This window comes from Peromyscus maniculatus, chromosome 6 (genome assembly GCF_049852395.1).
Source record: "Peromyscus maniculatus bairdii isolate BWxNUB_F1_BW_parent chromosome 6, HU_Pman_BW_mat_3.1, whole genome shotgun sequence".
Taxonomy (NCBI): Eukaryota; Metazoa; Chordata; class Mammalia; order Rodentia; family Cricetidae; genus Peromyscus; species Peromyscus maniculatus.
Genome location: NC_134857.1, coordinates 42,042,472 through 42,066,635, shown reverse-complemented (window position 1 = coordinate 42,066,635; position 24,164 = coordinate 42,042,472). Strand labels below are relative to the sequence as shown.

Here is a 24,164-nt window from a genome sequence, read left to right as displayed (position 1 = left end):
AATAAAGACAGACCACCTTCTCCCCAACTGAATAAGATTTTAGGCATCATGTATACAGTGTTTAACATAAGATGGGAAATGATCATTGAAATCAAGGTAAGTTGCCTTGTAAGTTTTAAGAAATGATTCTTTTGCCTAGGTGTTAACAAGTGTGCATGATTATGGTCAAATTAATTAATACATACTCAAATAAATGGAATAGATATTGCCAGATTGGTAGTTTGTGGTTCAGGCTAGTATAGAATCATTAACTTGGTACACTTTAATCCTTCAGTTCATTTTTGAAAATTAAGTTTGACTTATAACCTGAAATAAGATAGGTAAGAGCACTACATGCTAGATAAGCAAGCATCACATGGAAGGCTTAGGAACATTGGGATTGAAATATCTGTGCCAAAATTAGTTGATTTCAGTCACTGAAAAGTTGATTCACTGTGTAAAGATGCTGGTCACCAACCCTGACCATCTGAGTTCCATCACTGGGTCCAACATGTTGGAGGGAGAGAGTAACTCCTGCAAGATGTCCTCTGACTGACACGTGCACAAAGGCAATTTTCCCACCCCCCCACTCTCTCTGTCTGTCTGTCTCTCTGTCTGCCTGTCTGTCTGTCTGTCTCTCTGCCTCTGTCTCTGTCTCTGTCTCTGTCTCTCTCTCTCTGAAAAATGAATATTATAAAATTGACACATCAGCAAGGAATATCAGAGGATTAGGAGCATGTACTTAAAGACTGAAAAAAGAAACTGTTGTTGTATGAGTGTGAGTTTATGTCAGTTTATGGAATGAAGATATGGCACACCTTAAGGATGTCTCTAGCCTTTCCAGCTGCAGGAGGAATCAGCCTCTGTTGGGACATCTTCCCTTAGCTAAGGTCGCTTTTGTTGTTCTCTATATTTACATTTTTAGCAGGTTGATTTCCAGATCCTCAAAACAAGATGACTAGGTCTCCAAAGGATCAATGCCAAATGTAAATACTCAATCAAGGAATATCATAGTTTGCTGGATTTTTCAAAAACAAGTTTTGCATAGGCTTTGTACCCTTGGGAAACTCTCAGACTAGAGCAACAAGAGAAACAAAAGATGAATTAAGCCAAGTGTTAGCAACTCTTGAACCAGACCAGGAGTATTCCAGTAGGAATTCTCCCACAGATCCCTCCTTCTTTTATATAAAAATTAATTATCTTGGAGGTTATGCATCCTCACAGCATATATAGCTTTTTTTCTTATCTTTCTGTTTTACTATCTTATGTAAGTAAGCCAAAACATATTTTAAAGCCATTAAAGTTACGATTGTTAGCACAAGAATAATGCACACTAAAATAACAAATCTATTAAAGTGATTTACTTGGTGAAATGAAGCTATAGTATTTGCAAGGCTTTCTATAACATCTGTTTCTGTCATATCAGGTAACTTTTTTGTAAAAGTTTTCTTAATTTCTTATGAGATGAATAAGGCCATTGGCAAATATTTTGGTCAGACAGCGCCAAAAACCAATACCAGTAGCTTGAAGAATTTTCAGCTCACCAGCCTCTACTTTGTAAGGTGAATTGCTGAATGGTCTTATTAATTAAAAAAAAAAAAACCAGAGCCTGATATTGGGGTGAAAATTGAAAGGTCAGAGGAATAGAACAAGCCACAGCCAACCTCACCTTACCAACTCCTCAGCCTCCAGAGAGAGCCGCTTCCTGTATACTCATGCCTATATCCTTTCTGTGCCCTACTATCGCACTTCCTCTCTCATCCCAGCTACATCACTTCCTCTTTCTGCCCAGCTTTACCACTTCCTGTCTGTCTGCACAGACCTCCAGACCTCTATTGTTAACTAGTGCTGGGAATGAAGGCGTGTGCTACCACATCTGGCTCTGTTCCCAGTGTGGCCTTGAACTCATAGTGATCCAGATGAATCTCTGGCTCCCGAATGCTAGACATAAAGGCATGTGCTACCATTGCCTGACTTCTGTGTTTAATGTAGTGGCTGGCTTTTATCTGTGATCCTCAGATAAGCTTTATTGGGGTGAACAAATAAAATATCACCACATTTCCACTTTTTATCTAAAATTAAAAAGTTATAACTAATATAAAAAACTATATACAATAATTACAATAAGTGTATATAATATATACAGGCAATAAATATATCAACCATGTCTAGCCCATTTACATTTGACAAATTCAGAGAAAATATTCCATTATCTATCCTATTTTGGTGAGTCTAAAATGTACCTAATTTACTTTCTATCCTAACTTAGATTACCAAACAAAAACTATCTTTTGATGTCTTTCAAACTTATACATTTACACTCTTAGTGGGTTTCTTCTCTGAATTTCTTAACAAGGAAAATTATAACTATAACTATTTAATCTTTAACTCCCTCAGAGACCCAAGAAGGAAATAATATTACCTAGTTAAACAGGAAGTGCATACAAGCAACTTCCAAAAAATGTGTTATGACAGAAACAGCTGGCTGTCTGGATAGTCATCTGAGGTTCCTCGCATTGTTGGGGTACCCATTCTTTTGCCTACAGGGCTAGCATATTTGACAGACTTATCTGTGAAGAAGGATTTTCTAAAGAGCCTTTCTACCTTGTCTTGTCAAGGATTAGCAGTCCTTTCTTTTGTGTCCTGCTTGTCCATTTTGGACACCATACTGTCAGCAGTTAATATGAGAGCACCTTCTTGCCCTCTGGCTTCCTTTTGCCACATTAAAAGTAAACTCCATATGGAGTTTCTTCAATGCCCATCATCTTCTTTGAATTAGATTGGTGCTGCCAGGAGCAGACATGTATCACAGTCATTAAAAAAAGAAAAAAATCTATGTTATTAAAACATCTTAAACGCCATATTTTGTAGATCTCTGAAATGTTTGATGATCTCTCTATCTAAAATGTATCTCTGCTTGACCCTGAAAACATGCTATGACTACAAGTTCAATTGTAATAACTAACTACTAACTTACATTTTTTTAAATCCTACTTAGTTGGTAATAATAACTTTCAAGGATTAGTAAATTGCAGTACATTGCTAAATAAACTATATAGGTACAATATCTTAAACAAGATTAGAAATACATGTACAGTATTTTTTGACAAAATCAATCTCAAATTTATATCAATATACATAATTTGAATACAATATACAAAAATCCAATCCAATGTAAAATATTTAAAACTAGTAGTTTCTGTCTAAAAGTAGATTCAATAATCTAACTTTTTATCTTATCATATCTGTATAAATCAATCTCAAATTTGTATCAATAAACGTAATTTATATACAACATACCGAAATCTAATCCAATCTAAAATATTTAAAACTAGTAGTTGCTTTTTAAAAGCACATTCAGTAATCTATCTTTTATCATCATATATCCATAATTTCTCTTTTTTTCTTTTCAGAGTAGATTCAATAATCTACCCTCTATTTATCATTTATATATCTTTTTTCAGAGCAGATTCAATAATCTACCTTTTATCTAAACCCTCTTTTTTCTTTTCAAACAAGAACAAGAACCTTAAATCTAATCTCCTTTGTTTAGCTTTTTCCCTGTCATTAACAATAACAATTTGTAACCAACCATCCTAAACAATCACAATTATCCGAAACCCATTGAAAGACCAAAAAATGACCCATCCCACCTCTTGGGAATGTAGGCATTATATTCTTAAAATTACTTCCTGCTGTCTGGGGGTGAAGGCATCTTTAGGAGATCCTAAAAAGAAAAATTTTGAGTTAATTGTCAAGTCCTGGGAGAGGTAGTTGTATCATTTGTTGTCCAGTCTCTGCATAATATAAAAATGCAGGGCTTGTCTCAAGTCCTTGCTCAAGTAGTCTGTGAAGCTAGATCATCTCTGCTAGCCATCTTGAAATTGTCCTTAGCAGCTTGTAGTCCAAAGCTAATCTTTGGGTAATGTTTGTCAACTTAGTGATATTATCGTCATCCTGATGGAATCATCATTAGGGGTCCCCAGCATCCTTTTGGAGACTTCAAATTTGCTGTTAGGTGTGGTCATGATTCCCTGTAGAAAACTCATAGAAATTTAAGTGCTGCAAGGCAAAAGAAAATATAATGGAATTCAGTTACTATCACAAAAGCTACTACTTGGAAAGGTCAAGGACATTTCCAAAGGTGAAATCATGGCTAAAGAAGTTTTGGTGATATATTAGCTTTTGTATATATATATTAACCGATTCCTGTAATGATTTTCCTTGTATGCTATGTGTGCTTCTAAGAACTCATAACAGTGTATTTTATCTGAAATACCTATCAAGCATCCAAGATGAAATGATCTCCTGAATTAAGGTAAATTAAGCTCAGACCCTCACTTCTTATATAGCCTTAGTGGTGTTTATACAAATAGTATAGACTCCTAACATTTACCTAACCACCCCTAGGAATGTAGTTTGAGCACATAAATTATATATTAATATACAGAATATCCTAAACAGGAGTAGAACATACATACAGTATGACAGATATAAATTTACATTTGTATCAATATACAAATATTTCAAATAAGAGTAGAAATATATGTACATTATAACAAATATAGTTCTGTATTTGTATCAATATACAAATGATCTTAAACAGGAATATAAAAATAGTTTACATTTGTATCAACATATAAGAATTCATAACAGTGCAAATTATCTAAGGCTGCTATTTTACTAAATTTGTTTACTAGTATATACAATAATCTACCATAATATCCTACACCTATCCATTCCATTTCTTCCCTGCCCCCTTTTTGGAGACACTTTTTTTTAAGGCGAATACTGAGTTCAATATTTTCTTCCACCCCCAACCCTATAACCATCATCCATAACCCTGAGAAATTGCTCCTTAGGGAGAAGGAGCATCGTTTTCTTAGAATTGCTTCCTGATGTTTAGGGCGTGATGGTATCTCTGTTGGGTATTGTGAGAAAGCTCAGATAGTTGAATCTCAGCTAGACTAACTGTAGATTCTGCAGCAAGTCTTAGAGTAATGGATAAAATTGTCTGAAATTCTAGCAAGAAGTGTAGTATGATGATGATTACTATGGCATCAATCTGGATTGGGTAGAGTTGTTGTTGTTGGGGCCCCATCTTCCTTCTGGAAACTTCAGAGATTGCTATTGTAAAAGCTTATTTTTCATTAAAATGGAAAGTTTGGATTTAAAGAGGACATAACATGTAAGAAAGGATTCCAAGAAATCAAGAGTAAGCATGGAGAGAATTAGAATCTTACAGACAATGGTCCCTTTTTATTGGTTTCCTTCTCTCCCACACCAGAGGGCTCGTCTGATATGGGACTGAAGAATCTCTCAAACTTTTCTTTTAGCAATATACTTGGGTTTACAAGACTCTAAATCTCAGGGTCGTGGGTTCGGGCCCCACGTTAGGTTCCAGATATTGGCGAAATTATTAAGGCCACTCCACATAGTTAAAAGGGGGGCTTATTTAGTGGCATACCTTACAAATGAAGGGATAGGTAGGTCCCAGGGTCTGGGAAAGACATAGCGCAGTCCATCGGTGTTCTCTGGAGAACTCTCCTTGGTTTATTTCCAGCGTCCAGGGTCTGGGAACCAAGAGAGACTGTGCACCCAGTCTCGGGTCTTCAGGGTTCTCTCTTGGCCCAGCTTTGTAGGCATGACAGTTACTGAAGCCTCAATGGGGGTTGGAACTTCCAGATCAAGGTTGGAATGGCTACCCACTACACACCTGCATAAAGAGAGAGGCCGGGAATATGGGTCCAGCTTATAAAGCCTGGGTTGCGCATGCATACACAGGCTTATGTGGCTACTCCATGCATGCATGTAGGTCACATGGTTGCATTGCGTGCTTTACGCAACCATGCAAAGCTACTCGGTCCTGGTCACGCAAGACATTTTGACCCGGAAATGGCTAGGCGGAAGTGTCCAGATCCACCGGGCTTGCAAAACCATGCCCAACTGTGGGGGCGTGTTGTGAATCTATCACCTATCACAACTCTGCCTCAGTTTGTAAGCTGTGCTCAAAGCAGAATTTTTTTCCTACTCTTCTGAGAGGTTGCATTTTATCTAGAAAATTCCCATTGCAAAACCACTGGGAAGGAAGACAGACCCTGGAAAGATTCTCTAAACGAAATTTTTATTTCTTTGTTTTCATTCTGAACTTATAAGAGTTCTTTTATACTCTCCTGGAATTTTAAATTAATCGGATGGTTAAACTTGTGATGAGCTAATGAGTTTCATGAAATTCTTTCATTTCATTTGCTTTTATGAGGTCTTGGTCTTGAGAACATTTTGCTTACCTTTGGGATACCCAAAGAATGGCAGTGTATACATTCACTGATGCACAACTGCTGTAGAGGCTGGTGCTGGTTAAGTTCTCATGCTCACAGTGAAGGCTAGGCTCACTGCTGTTCAGTGTACAAGAAGAAAAGAATGTAGCTGCAGACTCAGGACTCCTCTTATTTCTGATAAGATACCGAAGCTACACATGCAACATTCCGCATCTTTCTCTGCTCTTCTGGTTTCCATAAATTATTTTCTATATCTTCTATCACTTCTATCATACCAATCTACTTAGACAAATATTAGGTGTTTCCTTAAGCATGCTAAGTTCCATCAGATTTTATATGTGGGTTTTGGTATTTGTATTACATTATAGATCAAACTCATTATATTAGTTGGGTCAAAATTATTTTAGGGAAACTAGACATAGTAATACATACCTAATTGTAGAATATTTGGGAGACTGAGACAGAGGGGCAGTTTGTTCTCAGACAACTTGAGACGCACAGCACAACCCTATCAAAAACAACAAAAGCTAAATTTATTAAAAGAAACAAAATTTTATTATAGTTATTTTATCATTTTCACTAAGGTGCTCCTGATCTTCCTGATCATATTCCTGTTTGGTTGTCAGATGTGAGCAACAGAATATTCATTATTTCTGCACAGATGAAAGTGGGATGACACACTCTTGTGTCTCTAAATTAGAGTAAATTTTATAGGAAAAATCACCAATAATGTTTCAGGTTAAAAAATTTATTTTACCACAGAGTATTAAAATGCCTACCAATAATTTTGTTTGAAAGCTATTGACTCATGAGTAGTTATTATATTTCTAGTTACAGAATGATCCAGAATACAAAGACAGAATTAAGGCACAAGCCTTGATATACCCTGGCCTGCAGTTGATTGACACCCTTCTGCCATCTCATCGAGAGTATAAACATGGTCCAATTCTGTCCAGGGAGATGTTAATTAAGTTGGTGTGCCTGTATGTGTCTGAAGACAAAGCTCTGCTCCAGGCCGCACTGAGAAATGAACACATGCCTGAAGGATCCAGACACCTGTTCAAGTTTGTTAACTGGAGTGACTTCCTTCCTGAGAAGTTTAAAAAGAACCACGTTTACACTGAGCCCATTCTTGGAAAACTGAATGGTTCCTATCCGGCACTTGTGGATAGCAGGATGTCCCCTTCGCTAGCCAGTGACTCCCAGTTACAGAGTTTGCCTCTGACCTACATCGTCACTTGTGAACATGACCTTATAAGAGATGATGGCCTCATGTATGTAACACGGCTTAGAAATGTTGGGGTTCAAGTTACTCATGACCACATAGAGAAAGGAATCCATGGAGCCATGTCATTTACCAGAGCTCCAGTGTTTCTACAGCTAGGATTGAGAATGAGAGATAGGTATATTAGTTGGTTAGAAGAAAATCTATAAATCAATGATACCTGTAGCTAGGTCTTCAGTAAAGTGTCCTGAAAGTTATATTTTGAACTATTATATTATGAATGAGAACAAAATGATCTGGCTTTTAGATAACGCCACATTTCAATTTGAATGAAGAGTAATGTATATGTCTGAAAAAGTTACTTCATTTTCTCAGTCTTAGAAATATTGCTAAAATGAGGATATTCACTTCAATATTCCCATTAATTACTATGTGTTAGGAAAGATGTACTCTGAGTATTCAAAAATGTTAGGATAATACAAAAAGCAATGTGATGAGACTCAAGGCTGTGATATGAATGGAGTCATGAAGAGTGGGTGGGTTGGCATATTACTATGCAGCATTCTCAAGGAAATAAGGCAGGCAGATTTCTGTGAGTTCAAGATCAGCCTGGTGTTGTAGCTAATTCTCATCCATTCATTGCTCTACAGAGGCATGCAGTCTCAAAACTATGAATGAGGAGAAAATCCGATAAAGAACTATTACAGTGACATTTTAATTGACTGAGCTTTATACTGTACTTCTGCATGGTTTTTCCAGTCATGTTTTGTCCATACATTATTTTTGGGTGCTCTAGGTAAATTAAGTTAATTGTTCTTTTCACTCACTTCACATGAAGTTTGTATACTGCTTTTAAAAAATTCTTTGTGTCTTGGAGGAAAAGGTTAATATCTGGATTGTAAATTATTCCTAGAGCTTAAATAATTGCTTACACTTTAGTAAGATCGAACTTGAAGGTACCTACATGGATTGCATTCATTGATAGGCATTGCCTCTTGATGCATGATGGTACACAGTAGATTGCAGGTGGAGTTACTTATAGTATCCTCATGAATTTCTGTAGTGAATCATTGTGCACACAGAGGCTGCATATCCAGGGAGCTTTCTGAGTTGGTGATCTCCAGAATTGTTTCCTTCCCCGTGATGATCTGACCCATACTCCTGTAAGCACAAATCAACTCACAAATCTCTGCATTTCTGCTGAGAAGTGTTTAAATCAATGTTTAATTTTCTGATATCCTGATGGTTCTGCTGCTTGTGCATGGTTGTTTGACCTGCTTGTGCTTTTTTTAAAATGCTGAATAAACTTTCTGAAATGGAAGCTAAGGGTGTCATATGGATTTAGCTGGTAATGTGATTCTCATCTCCAAACACATTTTCATTAGTGCTTTTCTTCAGCTTGAACTTTTTTGTTCATCTCAACTATGATCCACTCACTAATCTCTCAGATCTCATCATATGAGTGTCTTTCCTGACACTCAGATACTAAGATGTTGTCAGAATATTAGGAAAGGTTGACTAAAAGATTCCTTTGCCGTTCTTTGTGACACAATAACATCTTAAATAAAATCATTTTGCTTGCTTCATTTATAAAAGAGAAGGAATATTGGTCATCTTATATCAAACCACTCTTGATAAAAATCGCTTGTCTTCTATAACTATTAATCACAAATTGAGGGAGGGTTAGAAGGTCATAGGTAGACATGGAAAGTGAACGTGTGTTTCCTCAGATGATAGTTTATTGTTTGAAGAGACATTTTGGAGAAAAAAATGTGGAGATGGGTTGGAAGCAAGTTTCTAATCATAATCAAAAGTGGAAATGGGAGCACCCAGGGGCCCTATAAAGCTCTAAAACCAGAACCTGATTAGCAGATTCCTAGCTTAGGATCTTTCCCATACCGAAGAGATTTCTTTAAAACAAAGCTGCTACTTTATTTTCTCTGTGACTTGGTCATATCTTTCCTGGGTTCCTTTCAAGTAGTTTTTATGGAATGAGCTCAGAAACTCCTAGACAACCAGTCAAATTTTTTTCTTTTTTCAATTAATACTTAAGATTCTGTCAGAATTTAAAAGATCTCTACTCAACAAGTACAGACTCCCTACTGTGTTAATCAAGTTGATTATCATACTTCTGTAGCTTTGACAAAACATATAGATAGAAAATTAGACGATTAGTATGATGGATATTCTTGGTTGTCAACTTGACTACATAAGGAATGGACTACAATCCAGAATGAAGGGCACATCTGTGAGAGATTTTCTGCTTGGTTTAAAGTGGGTGAATCCACTTCTAGTCTGGACCTTTGAGGTAGGAAGGCACTCCTTTCATTGGGATCTTGAAGATAGAAGACGCACCTTTAATCTGGGCTACTCCTTCTGCTGGAAGCCTATCTAGGGACATGGAAGAAGTAAGCTTTTGCTCTTTGTCTGCTTGCTCTTGATTTGCTAGCACATCCATTCCTTGACTGGCACTGGAGCCTCCTTTTTTGCAATTCCAGCATCTACAGAAGACCAGCTGAGACATCCACCCTTGTGAGACTGAGTAACTACTAGATTCTTTAACTTTCTATTCACAGCTAGCTATTGTTGAATTATTGGACTTCAGCCTGTAAATCATTCCATTAAATCCCCTTTACACACACACACACACACACACACACACACACACACACACACACAAATATGTGCACATAAGTATATTCCTAGGAATTTCAGCAAAACCTTCAATGTACCATGTGTTAAATGTACACATATCAGTTTGCCATAGTCTGTAGGATTTAAAAGCACTCAGTCTTTGGGAAAAGGAAGACTCTTTGCTACCAGCTAACAGAAGGATGATGCTGTCTGCAGAGGGGCATCTCTATGTGACTCCTTTTAGTAAAGATTTTTAAAAATCAGATAAAAATATTGAAAGAGATACTTGAAAAGCTTTAAAGCTACAGGGAATAGGTTTTGTTGTATTTTGAAAATACTGATTAATTGACACATTAAAACTTGAGCAACTTGGGGAAAAGGCTTCATTTTGTAAACCACCTTTTGGATAAACATACAACACAACCCAATAAAAGTAAATGAACCCATATGAAACATCTCATGTACTTGAGACAGCCCTGGGTCACAGCATCTTTTATGAAAAGCAGAGAGCTGTTTTGGCAGAGCATAAACAGCATACCAGGCAAAAGAAAATAGTATAATATGGCTAAAAGCTACCTAACTTTTTTGTATGTTCAGTTATTATACACTTATGAAGTATTTTATAGCTGCTGTTGTCAAAGATTACATAGATATTTTGAGGCACCTACAAATAAATAGCACTTTTTGGATAGGTATTAAAATTGGAATTCACTAACAAAACAGTTAAGCCATCAATTAAAAGTAAGTTTAACTCCAAGTATCTTGAGAAGAAAGACTGAACTACCATGAACACTCTACTTCTCTAGGTAACCATGTTGTCTTAATTTCTCCTTTAGTCCATACACTCTTTTCTGTCCCACTCTCTTCCTACCCTCTTTTGTTGACATTATTCTGCCAGTATTTATCCAGTGAAGAGGAAATGAATTGAAAGAAGGGGCATGCACAATAACACAAATTACCTATAAAGACACAGTTGGACACAGGTACATAGGAACCAGAGAAATAATCATGCAGTAGTATTGCAGCCTGAGAGACCAGCTCCCAGGACTGCACCCAGGGTAATAAAAAGAATGCCTTCAGAGTAGCAGGACTTAGAAATAATTCTTATCTATCAAAGGAAATAAGACTCAAACACAAATTGAGAGTCATATGCTTTATTTCTCTACAGCTCCAAAAATTCTTTCTTTTCCTCTTCACCTCCCTCTATATACATCCCAAGGAAAACAATAAAAAGTTACATCTGAGGGGGGTGAGTAACCATGGCAACAAGCTACTGAGGAAATTTTTTAGAGGGGAGCTCTTCATCAGCCAGATGTAGCAAGCTAGGAACTGACACCAAAGTTGCTTTGTTTCTGACCTTGGTTCCACAATTAGACATGTGGGAATTTGTCCTTGTATATTATCTGTGAAGGTTTAACTTATGAGGCATTCAATCTAGTTTGAATTTGTTTTGAGGCCTAAAATCAGCTAATTGTACATAGCTTGTTTTAGAACTGAGAAGTAGTTGCTATTTTCTTTATGTTGGTCTGAATTAATGATATAAAACAGGCTCAAGTGTCTTACAGTCCTTGTGGAGCAATAGATCTAGTTATGAAGCATATCCTAGTGTATTTCTACTCATCAAAATTATAGAGCATCTGTAAACAGATGTATAGTATAGGGACAATGACCTTGAAGTGTGACAATCCACAAAAATATCTTAATCAGAGGTATAAATGTATAGTGCAATATGACAACAATATCTTTAATATATATCAATATAAAAAATAGCCTAATCAGAGGTAGAACATATATAAGCTATGACAAATATAACTTTACATTTGTATCAATATACAAATTATTTCAAACAGGAGCAGGAACATACGTACAATGTGACAAATATAGTTTTGTATTTATATCAATATACAAATTTTAAAAGGGAATAGAAAAATAATTTTACATTTGTATAAATATGCAAGAATCCATACCAATGCAAATTATCTAAAGCTGATAGTTACTGATTTAGTTTACAAGTAGATACAATAATCTACTTTATTATCCTATCCTATCTGTTCCCCTTTTTTCTTTTCCAAAAGAGAATCCTGAGTCTAAACTTTATTGTTCCACCCCCAACCCTTTTACAACTTATAACCAACCCTAACAGATAACAATTATCCACAACCCTGAGAAAACAAAACCTGTTGGAAGAGGGGGCATCGTTTTCTTAAAATTGCTTCGTGCTGTTTAGGGGGTGATTATCTCTGTGGGATCATGTAAAACAATGGTTAAGTCTCATGAGGACTATCTGTAACATTTGTAGCTAGAGTTGTAAGATGGTGGACCATCTCAGCTAGCCATCTTGGAACTATTCTGAACAGTTTATAGTCCAACGCTGACTTGTGTGTGTTGTTTATCACCTCAATGGCATCATTATGAAACATGTGGAATCATTGTGTGGGGCCCCATCTTCCTTCTAGAGATTTCAGAGATCACTATTTTTTGTTCATTGTGGAAAATTTAAACATTATTTATATCAGAATGGAAAATTTAAATTTTAGGATATTACTATATCTAAAGAAAAAAAAAAAGAAAGGTTCAAAAGAGTCAAGAATAAGTATGAGGAGAAATAGAATTTTGACAATAATCCCTAGATTTTTGGTATTCTTCTGTCCCACACCAGGTGTCTCTGTGTGAGACAGAAACTCTTAATTATTTCTTTTACCAGCATTCTTGGATTTAGAGAAGGAGAGAGCCACACTCCAACTCCAAAGCCAGCTTTGATTATAATTGAATTAGGACTACAACTTTCCAATAAAGTTGTAATTTCCAAGAAGCTTATAATTTTTTTCTGGATAGCCTTCCCTTCTGCTTTAGATGTCTAGATGTCCAAGTTCTTTTGACTTCTTGAAGATGAGTATTTCTATTTTCCTGTAAAGACAAAAACAGAACCCTGCCCTGACCCTTGTTTGGTGAGTTTTCCTTATAACTTACAGAATTGTCATATTGGTAAATGAGGCATCACTTCTCCATATCAAGAGGTTTCTCCTGTTCAAGTAGAAATTTTACTAATTTTTATGCTATTCATAGCTTTTCTTCTTCCATGGAAACAAATGTGAAACCCCTTTCCCAATGTAGCACATATACTGGTTTCTATTCTGAGGTCAACACATCTTTGAAGTACACAGGCTGATTTAACTCAGTAGTTTTTCCATTATCTAATATCTCTCTGTAGCTATTGTTCCTTTTTTATCAGCATTAAGAAAATTCAAGGTTAATAATGCATTATGCAATCTGTCTTTGGGGGTTTGGGTTCCCTCTTTCTGTTTATTAAGCATTTCTTTTAAAGTGAAATTGAATCTTTCTACAACCACTTGGCCTATAGGATTGTGTGGTATACCTACAATGTGTTTTATATCATAATATGCAAAAAACTGTTTTATTTTAATGGAGACATATGCTGGAGCATTGTCAGTCTTAATTTGTAAAGATATACCCAGTATGGCCATGACTTCTAATAGGTGTGTAATTACAGAATCAGCCTTTTCAGAACTCAAAGCAGTTGCCCATTGAAACCCTGAAAACGTATCTATTGTATGGTGTGCATATTTAATTTCTCAAATTTTAAAAAATGAAACTCATCCATCTGCTAAATTCATTACTCTGTATACCTTTTGAATTACTTTCTGCAGGTAATAGAGTTTGAAAATAGAAGGAACAAGTAGAACATTTTTTCACTATTTCTTTGGCTCATTGCCAAATGATGGAGAAATATCTTTTTAAACCTTTGCTATTGACATGATTTTTTTATGAAATTCTGAGGCCTCCAGCACACTTCCTATTAATAATCAATCAATTTCATTATTACCTTGTGCTAGAGGACTTGACAGACCCATATGAGATATGATGTGTATTAAATATATATAATTATTCCTATTTCTGATTATTTCCTGTAATTGTATAAATAGTGAAGTTAGTTCTGTTTTATCAGGAATAAATTCAGCAGTTTCAATATGTAAAACAACTCTTTCTGCATATTGAGAATCAGTAACTATATTGAGAAGTTTTGTAAAGTCCATTAGTACTATAAGAATGACATACAATTCTAACTTTTGTACAGAATTGTAAGAGTTTTGAACCACTTTACTTAAATCTCCTGATTTATATCCTGCCTCTCCTGATTTATTTGCATCAGTGTAGAATGTAGGGGCTTCAGAGATTGGTGTTCTCCACACAATGTGAGGAAGGACCCAACTGGTTCTTTTTACGAATTTGATTCTCTTACTTTTAGGAAAACTATTATTAATCTCTCCCAAAAAATTACTGAAAACTCCTTACCAATATTCATTATCTTTCCATAAAGAAGATATTTCCTCATTAGTTAAAGGTACTACAATTTCTGCTGGATCCATTCCCATCAATTGATGAAGTCTTAATTTACCTTTTAAAATCAAATTAGAAATCTTTTCCACATATATCTTTGATTTCTTACTCTGTTTATATGGTGGAAATATCCATTCTAATATAATATCTTCCCTCTGTAGCAAAATCCCTGTAGGGGATTGCCTAGAGGGTAACATAACCAGAATGCAGTTATACTTTGGATTCACATGATCTACATGTGTCTCACATATTTTCTTTTCCACTAGAGCCAATTCCTTCTCAGCTTCAGCTGATAATTCTTTTGGACTATTTAAGTCTTTGTCCCCTTCTAGGTTACAGGGCAACTTTTCAGTTCATCAAGACTTATCCCAATAGTGGGCCATAAATTAGAAATGTCTCCTAGTAATCTTTGAAAGTCATTAAGAGTCCATAATCGAGCTCTCCTAATTTGTAACTTTTGGGGTCTAATTTTTTGGAGACTTATTTTATATCCTAAATAATTAATAGAATCTCCTCTTTATATATTTTTCAGAAGCAATTTATAATCCCCAGTGAGGTAAACCTTTCTTTACTTCCTCAAACATTTTTTCAAAGAATCTACATTTAAATTAGCTAATAAGATATCATCCATATAATGATATATTATAGATTGTGGAAACTGTACATAAATTATTTCCAAATTTTTTTGCAAAAAATATTGGCACAGGATGGGACTGTTTAAGATTCCCTGTGGGTGAAACTTCCATTGATATCTCTTAACTGGCTGAGAATTATTATAAGCAGGCACTGTGAAGGCAAATTTTTCACTATTCTTTTCTTGTAGAGGTATGGTGAAGAAATAGTCTTTTAAGTCAATAACTATAATAGGTCAATCTTTAGTAACAGAGAAGGCAAAGGTATCTCAGACTGGAGAGAGCTCATTGGCTGAATTACTTTATTGATAGCTCTCAGATTTGTCAGCATTCCCCATTTTCCTGATTTTCTTTAATAATAAATACAGAAGAATTCCAAGGGCTTGTTGATTCTTTAATATGTTGAGTATTTAGCTGTTCCTGAACCAGCTGTTCTAATGCCTGTAGTTTCTATGATATCATAGGCCACTGCCCAACCCAGACAGGTTTGTCAGTTAACCATTTTAAAGGTGGAGCAGTTGGTACCTCTGAGAGATCAACAGCTGTTTTTCCCTGTTTTTGTAAAGCTGGAATGGTCAGTGGCTGTTTTTTATAGTCTGTTAAAATAGTTTTCCCAGGAACATGAATTGGTTTATGGTCCATTTCTGAGATTGGAGGAATATTAATCTGGGTATTCCATTGGTGTAACAGATCACTACCCCATAGATTCACTGCTACATTAGCCACATATGGTCTCAGCCTTCCTCTCTGTCCTTCTGGCCCTATGCGTTCAATACATCTCATGTTTTGTTTTACCTGAGATAGGGTTCCAATCCCTAGGAACTGAACATCTACCTCCTAAAGAGGCCAATTCGGATGCCATAATTCTTGTGTAATTATAGTCACACCCACTCCTGTGTCCAGCAAGCCTTCAATTACAATGTTATTTATTCATACCCTTAGCTTTAGTCTTTGTTCTTTTATGGAACTTTGCCATAATATTAGTGTTATGGTTTTTCTTGGGATTTTGGTTCATCTTTCAAAGCTGTTCTACCATCCAGAGCAGTACTGTCTTTTTATGTTAGGCACTGTTCATCTAGTTGTTCTGGGGAGGAGTTTCCTCCACAGTGACTGGGAATGACTCAACCATGTTTGACAAGGGGGCCTGTGAGAGTTCCCCAAGGTGTTTCCAGATGGTAAAGGGTTGTCTTCTTTGTTTCTTATTGATCTGCATTCATTAGTCTAATGTTGGCTTTTGCTGCATCTTCTACATAGTCCAGAAGGTTGGGGCCTTCTGTTTTGGTTATTCCTAGAAGAAACATTGTTTCTAGGAGTGCCCCGTGAACAATTTCTTCTTATATGGCCTGGTTTATCACAATGACAATATTTGACACTTCGATGTCTCTTTATGCCTTTGAAAATTGCCCCTCCTATCTAAACCTCATCACTATAGTTAAGAGATTGATTGTGTGTTGGATCCATTATTCTATATGTGCTGATCTGACCTTTAAAGGCACAATTATCTTTTTGCATTTTAAATTATTTTCAAAAGCCAAAGACTGAATTAGTACTCATTTAACTTCTTGATCTGATATTGTTTTGTTTACAACTATAGTCAGTCTTTCCAAAAAAGTCAGTAAAAGCTTCTTTTGAGCCTTGTATGACCTTAGTATATGGCTCATTTGTTTTTCCTGGTTCTGGAATCTTATCCCAAGCATTTAAGGCTGCCGTATGGCATATGGACAAGGTATGCTCATTGAAGGTAGCTTGTTTATTTACATCAACAAAACAGTCCTCACCAAGAATCTAACCTTGAGAAATCTTAAAACCTCTAATCTTGCTGTTCAAGGGCCTTAACTTCTCTCTACCAGCTTTTCCATTGTAACTGATGACTATATTCTAATATTGCTGAGATTAATTGATTCTAGTCATTTGGAATTATTCTATTCCTTGAGGGCCACATATTTAACATCTTTCTCACATATGGTGAATGCATACCATAGGTAGTAGCTATTGCTTCCTTAATGTCTTTTAAATCTCTCATATGTATAAGCTTTCATTTACAATCTGTGTATCCTTTGGAATAATTAACATTTGCTGGCTTTTTTTCACAAACAGTAACAGAATAAATCATAGCAGGTGAAGTCACAGCCTTAGGCAAATCATGTCTAACTCTGTAAATACTGGAATGGTTAGTTCCCTTCTAACTTCTTTTGTATGTGCCTCAAAGCTCTTTTTACCAGTTTTAATAACTTCTTCTAAGGCTTGAAATCAATTTGACACTGCTTTTTGTAGGGTCTCAACCTCCTGAACAGTAAATGATTCCAGTGACTTCATTAGATCAATCAGTTTCTTTTTTTCTTCATTCACATATGATTCTAAAGATTTCATTTTATCATCAATGCTACTTTGTCATCCTTAGAGATTATTTGTGTGGTATGCAAATTACTTTTCAAAAGCATGGCTCTATCAGCCAATTTTTCATTTCCATGTTCCACAGAATGAATTTTATCTGCCAATTTTTCATTATCATTCTCAATGGAATGAATCCTTTGGGCTAATTTCTCATTACCACTTTGCAAAGTCTGTATCATTTCAATAAGTTTCTCATTCTTGGCACCATTATCAAACCATTTTTTAAGGTTATGATATGAATTGCCAGGCTAATAGCACCTATAGCTAAGAATGTATACATCTCAGGTAGGTCATATATCTCTTGTAAGATTTCTATCCATAGTAGAAACAGTACGGTTTTTAAATTCCCGAACGGTGATATTATCTGCCATTGGCATGGAAGAAGTTTACAAATTGAAAAAGAAAATCATCAGTTTAAAGCATAAAGTTATCAAGTAATTTACCTCAGATACAGTCCTCTGGAGAATGTCCTTGGTGTCCTGGGTGTCCTAAGCTCTTAATTAACCAGGCAAGTATGAATGGCTGGTTTGCCCAGTGATTTTAGGATGTAGTGATGAAGTTTGGTCAGCAGGTGCCACAGGTGTAGTGCCAAAGCAGGCCCTGGAATGCTGCTCTGACTTGGCATTTTGACTTGGTGAGGTTGGCTGACCTAAATTTTTAGCAAAACTTAAATAATATACTGAACAGATGTGGGGAGAGAGAGAGAGAGAGAGAGAGAGAGAGAGAGAGAGAGAGAGAGAGAGAGAGAGAAGAGAGAAGAGAGAAGAGAGAAGAGAGAAGAGAGAAGAGAGAAGAGAGAAGAGAGAAGAGAGAAGAGAGAAGAGAGAAGAGAGGAGAGAGAAGAGAGGAGAGAGAGATAAACGCTGGCTCAGCGGGTCACCCAGGAAGTGTTGCCACACGCAGGAGCTGGGAGTTCCAGCCAGGCAGATCCCAGGCTGGAGGCCAGGGCCTGCCTTTCTCAGAACCCAGTGCTCACCCTGCTGACTGCTAGTGTTTCTGGCAGCAGCTGCGGGGCCCCAGGGAACAGCAAAGTGAAAATGGTTGGTGAGGAGTGAACAGCTCAGCACTCAGCAGGCAGCCAGACACAGCTTTTAAAACCCTGGGTTTATTTCTGTGGTTGTTGCCATCATGCTTCTGAGCTCACGGGAGCTCACGGACTCTGGACTGACAACTAGGAATCCTGCATGGGACTGAACTAGGCCCTCTGAATGTGGGTGAAAGTTGTGTGGCTTGATGTGTTTGTGGGTCCCCAGGCAATGAAACCAGGATTTATCTTGGGTACAGGAACTGGCTTTTTAGACCCCATTCTCTATGGTGCAATGCTTACTCAGCCCTGATGCGGGGGTGGGGGTGGGGGTTGGTCTGGAGTCAACATGGTATATAACAGCCTGTGTTGACTACCCAAGGAAGGCCTTACTCTCTATGAGGAATGGATGGGATGGGGGTAGGCGAGGGGCAGCAGAAGAAGAGAAGGGAGGGGGAACAGGGGTTGGTATGTAAAAGAAAAGATTTTTTTTTAAATAAAAAATTGTATATATACCTGGGTTTGGGATGCACAAGTAGAAAACTCCCACTAGGAGCAGGCCCGCTGGAAAGGGTGGGCTGGCTGTGGGACACAGGCACACAAGGGACTGGAACCTCCAGAGCCAGGAAGCCACCTGGGCTGGGACACTTACCGGCAGCTTGGAAAAGAGTAGAATTGTGCTTCACCACTAGTGAAGTTCTGGCACAAGCAGGGCTGGTTGTGCACAAAACAGCAGTGGTGGTGGCTGGGGCAGGGCGGAGTGGAGCCACTTGGACCGGGCGGGATCTGCTGGGAGCTCGGCTGGACCTGCACCTCAGTGCACTGAGTGCTCGAGGCTCTGGGTCAAGTGAGCCTGCTGTGGCTGAGTGCTGCCGGCTGATAGGGCCCGCAAGCAACTTGAGGGTTGAGGAATGCTTGCACTGCAAGCCGCTAGGAGTGGGGTGGAGTGGAGCCGAGCTGGGCTCTGCTTGGACAGACCAGTTGCATGTGGGCTTGGGGGTGGTGGGGTGCAGCGGCACACAGCATAATTGTATGAGTGCCCAGGGAGCGCTGGGGCAGGGTCTGCCAGGGTAGGCAGCTGCAGAGATGAGACTCGGGCAGGCCATGTGGACTAGCCACAGGTGGTCAGATTCAGGTCATGTTAGGCGTCACTTATAACGAGAGCCTCAATTATATATCACCGGCCAGGGAGCTTGGAATTGAAAGCACAGCGGAGCGGTCTACGGCTCCAGGTCTGTTTCTGTTTAATCTCGCCAAGACCTTGAGCATGAAATTCCAGTAACCTCCAAAGCCACGGGGCACAGCCAAAACAAAGACAAAAACCATCTCTCTAGCTAAACCAAGAAAAGGTCAGATTAGCTAGATAGAGCTACCTCCAGAAACAGAGGAACGTGTTCCATCCCACCCCAGCAAAGTCTGGTGGAGGAGACTGGACTTGTGCTCTCCCGAGCCTTCACTTCAGTGAAGAAATGGAAACAATCATTTCAAGAACACAGAATCAAACAAGGTGTTAGGACACAGAATAAACACACTGAATCAACACTACCTAGCAATTTATTGAATGTGAAAGTTGCATTTCAATTTTGCAATGAATGATGAAATGCCAAACTTAGAAATTCAAGAAATAGTTGGGGTTTTTTGTTGTTGTTGTTGTTTTGTGTGTGTGTGTGTGTGTGTGTGTGTGTGTGTGTGTGTGTGTGTGTGTGTATGTGTGTGTGTGTATATGTGTGTGTGTGTTTTAAGTTACCAAATTGCTGGGATACCAAAGGAAACTTGAAAAGACAGGGAGTGTGGAGGGAAACAACAAAGATGTTTCCATGTACAATAGCCAGCTCTTGGGTCCCTGGACATTGCTAGGTTTGAACTGGGAAGGCATTATATATAAAAGAATCAAAGTAGTTATTAAGGGAGTAACAATATGATTGTGCCGGTGGGTTCAGGATGAGTTTCAAACCATTTAGCCCACGATTTTGGTGCCCTCTGTTGGAATTTTGAAACATAGTCAGCTAAAATTTTTGCTGTCTCTAACCAGACCAGAATGATTTACATAAAAGTAGATTCCAGGGCTTTTGTTGATGTTTTTCATTGTTGCTGTTATTTATTTGTTTGTTTGTTGTTTTCTTTTTCTCCTCTCAAGTGATCTAGGCCTCTCCTATTTTTTAGTGTAACCTCTGCCAAGGAGTCACCTGGACTTGGATTTTGACAGCTTTGAGAGATTTCGTCAAGGATTTCTTGAATGTTTCAAGACAAAGAATGATAGTGTATGTGTCACTGATATGGCCAAAGTCCATATCCCTGTGAAAACATCTGCTACTATACTTAATTCTACAGAGGAGGGGAACTGTTTGCATGTGCTGTCAATTAAGAAAACTGGAATTATCTGGTTTTAGGGACCAGATTTATATTTGTGGATAAGTATGTTAAGGTACAAGTCCCAGACCCATTGGTAGGAAGACAGAAGTAGGCTGATGTGCTAAGGAAGAAAATGCCCTGTTCTGATAGGTAGGTGATTTGATGGAAAAAGAAACTGAGTAATCATGGAAAGAAGGAGGAGAGCTCATTTGTGGATTGTGGCTGGTACTTGGAAGTAGTGATGTGGAGTGAGTGATGTCTCATCCCAGAAGTGGAGTGGAACAGGAGGGGATAACCAAGAAGGAATGAATGAAGGTTAGTAAGTCTAAATCACAGGAGAGTGGCTATGTTTTCTGGGGTTTGAAAATAATGCCTTCAATCCCCATAGTAGTGATGGAAGATGGACTTGGTTGTCATGAGTGCTCAATTAAGGTCAGTGCATAGCCCCCAAGTCTAAAATAATTGGTTTGCTATCACATATGGTGTTATCCTGGCAGTGGAGATTTGGAACCCTTATTTAGAGTCCACTCGTAAGAGGTCATGAATTAGCAATCCTGGTTAGATATTTACAGCTGGAAGTTTCTCTGGTCCCACCCAGCCCCCCACCCATGGTCCTGCAGTTGCTTATAAAATAATCACTCAGAGGCTTAATATTATTTACAAACTGTATGACCTATGGCCTGCCTCTTGCTAGCTAGCTCTTATATTTTAAATTAACACATTTCTATTAATCTATGTATGGCCACGTGTTCCATAGCTTTACTGGTCTGCTGGCATGCTGCTCCTTGGGGGGCAGGTTGGCATCTCTCCCGACTTTGCCTTTCCCTTTTCTCTCTCTCTCTCTCTCCTTGAATTTCCCACCTGCCGCTAAGCTGCCTTGCCATAGGCCAAAGCAGCTTATTTATTAGCCAGTGGGAACAACATATATTCACAACATACAGAAAGACATCCCCCAGCCGATATTGAAATGGTTGGCCTCTACAGAGAACTTGAGAACAACCCTTTCCAATGTTCTCTCACATTGTACACTGGACATGTTCTCAGCAGAGTTCATGGGTTAAGAAATATGCTAGCCCCATGTCTACATTGGCTACAGTTAAAGCAAGGCCCTAGTAGTGGTGTGTTGTGAGGGAAAGATTGTTTTTGGTTGTCCTGGATGGTAATATTGATTAGTCGTTTTTTTAGTCTGATATCTTGTCCACTTTTGTATAGTTTCTTGCTCTACCATTATTAAAGACTTTGAAGACTGTTATAATTTTTAGTAGGGTGAAGTTCATCACCCAGTTTGAGGAGTTTTTTCTTTGGTGTCTGAGGAAGACTGGGGAAAAAAATAAGTGCGCAAATATAGTCTCCTACCTCAGAGTTATGATTTAGTTTAATATATTTAAGAAGTACTTCTTTAACCTAGATCACAAAGGCATTTACCAGGTTCTCATTAGCCCATCAGGTTATTTCTTGGATCTTGCCATAATGGGCTACCTTGAGAAAAGCCTTCCCCATTTCCTTCATTAGAGGGGGTATGAAATGGGACATGCCTGTCTACTGGGAAATTGAACCTACAATTCTATTTAGAATCAAAGAGGGCACTGATGTATTCTTTGTGGAGACTGGTGTAAGCCCTGAAAAGGAAAAGAATCTATAAAAGCCACTTCTGAAGGCCAAATATGGTTGGTTTTTTGTTTGTTTGTTTGTTTGTTTACTGTTGTGCAAAAAGAAATGATCTAGTTGTCCTAGAAGGTCACATTATGAAAATGTAACATGTTAGAATTCCATAGTGTGTTGAGGAGTCTCTGTACACAAGGGACCCAGACAATTCCAATTTGGGAAGGCCAGAAAGGGATAAAGGTATACCTTAATGGACACTATCCTTGGCTGGAGTGATTTCATGTCTGCATAGCTAGGAAGCAGAGGATTTTTGTAGAAAATTGAAAAGGAAAGGTAGAGGGCAGCAAAAGATGGCACAAAAGAGTGTTAGAAGCAAGATGTGAGGCCAAGAGAGTATTTGACTTTTGTGGTAGCTTTAAGGGGAGGAAAGTTATGGTAGAACCAGGGAAAAGACATTGAAAAAGGTGGTTCTGGGACTAGTTGGAGGCAATTTGCAGAAGTTGGGGCTATGTCTTTTTTGTTTGTTTGTTTGTTGGTTTTTTGGTTTTTTGGTTTTTCAAGACAGGGTTTCTCTGTGTGGCTTTGAGCTTTTCCTGGATCTCACTTGGTAGCCCAGGCTGGCCTCGAACTCACAGAGATCCACCTGTCTCTGCCTCCCAAGTGCTGGGATTAAAGGCGTGCGCCACCACTGCCCGGCTGGGACTATGTCTTTAAAGGCATAGGAGGAATTATCTACAGGATCAAAGTATGAAGAGGAGACATAGGTTTTTCAGATTCAGGTGCTGTTTCCTAGGATGGAGGGGTGGTCTTTGAGTGGAACAGGATTTTGTGTAGTAACAGAGTTTGAGATGTAGAACATCATTGAAAGAGAAAGGGACACCTATAGAGTTAGAAGCTGAATGTAAGGGATTTCAGATCATTTGGATGCCTCCGAGTTTCCTGGGATAAACATACCGTTATCAGACTGTTTGTTGGATGCCATTATCTAGTTTGTGTTATGGACAAATAGTATGATCTATTGGAGAAATTATTTTGGCCACTCCACGTAGTTAAAAGGATATTTATTTAATGGCATAACTCACAAATTAAGTAATGGGTAGGTCGCAGGGTCTGGGGAAGGTGTAATGCAGTCCAGCGGTGTTCTCCGGAGCTCTGCACAGTCAATCTGCACCGGTCAGCGTCCCGGCACCGAGCGAGCGCCCAGAGAGAGCGCTGGCCCATCCAGCTCTCGGGTCCCCAGGCGCCTCCCCTCGCCCCGCCTCGTAGGCATGACAGTTGCCAGAGTCTCAATGGGGGTTGGAACTTCCAGAACCAAGCTGGAATGGCTACCCACTACATCTCCCCCCTTTTGTCTAAATAAGAAGGTTCTAAACTAATACAAGACTATATACAAAGGAATGGTTATCAAATATTGTCCAGAAATAATGAGAGATAATGACCTAGATAAGATGTAACTACAACCAATGCAAACAATATCAAGCAAGAAACACATACTAAAATCCAGAGAAGTATAGAGCATAGGTAAACAGCATGTTATAAAGATCATTCAAAGGTGTCCTATTCTAAAGAACCTGAATCTAATACTTAATATGTTCTATCTAAGATATTATATATACTAAGTTGTAACTATAACTGCTAGTCTTCAATCCCATCAAAGACCTGAGAAGGAACATAATGGTACC

At 38.1% G+C, this 24,164-nt stretch overlaps 1 protein-coding gene and 1 long non-coding RNA gene across 2 annotated transcripts in view; one reads left to right on the top strand and one right to left on the bottom strand.

Moving 5' to 3' along the window:
• Positions 1-8,200, top strand: part of LOC102914090 (arylacetamide deacetylase-like 2) — a 36,500-nt gene extending 28,300 nt beyond the window's left edge. The window contains exon 5 of the mRNA XM_006994655.2: positions 7,089-8,200. Within this exon, the coding sequence (XP_006994717.1) occupies positions 7,089-7,691 (603 nt within the window). The 3' untranslated portion in view covers positions 7,692-8,200. The remainder of the gene's footprint in view (positions 1-7,088) is intronic.
• Positions 5,453-18,350, bottom strand: LOC143273853 (uncharacterized). The gene is made up of 3 exons (XR_013052075.1): positions 17,945-18,350; positions 6,690-6,765; positions 5,453-5,695 (listed from the first exon to the last, which is right to left on the bottom strand). It is a non-coding gene; the product is annotated as an uncharacterized LOC143273853 (long non-coding RNA).
• Between the last annotated feature and the right edge of the window lie 5,814 nt (positions 18,351-24,164).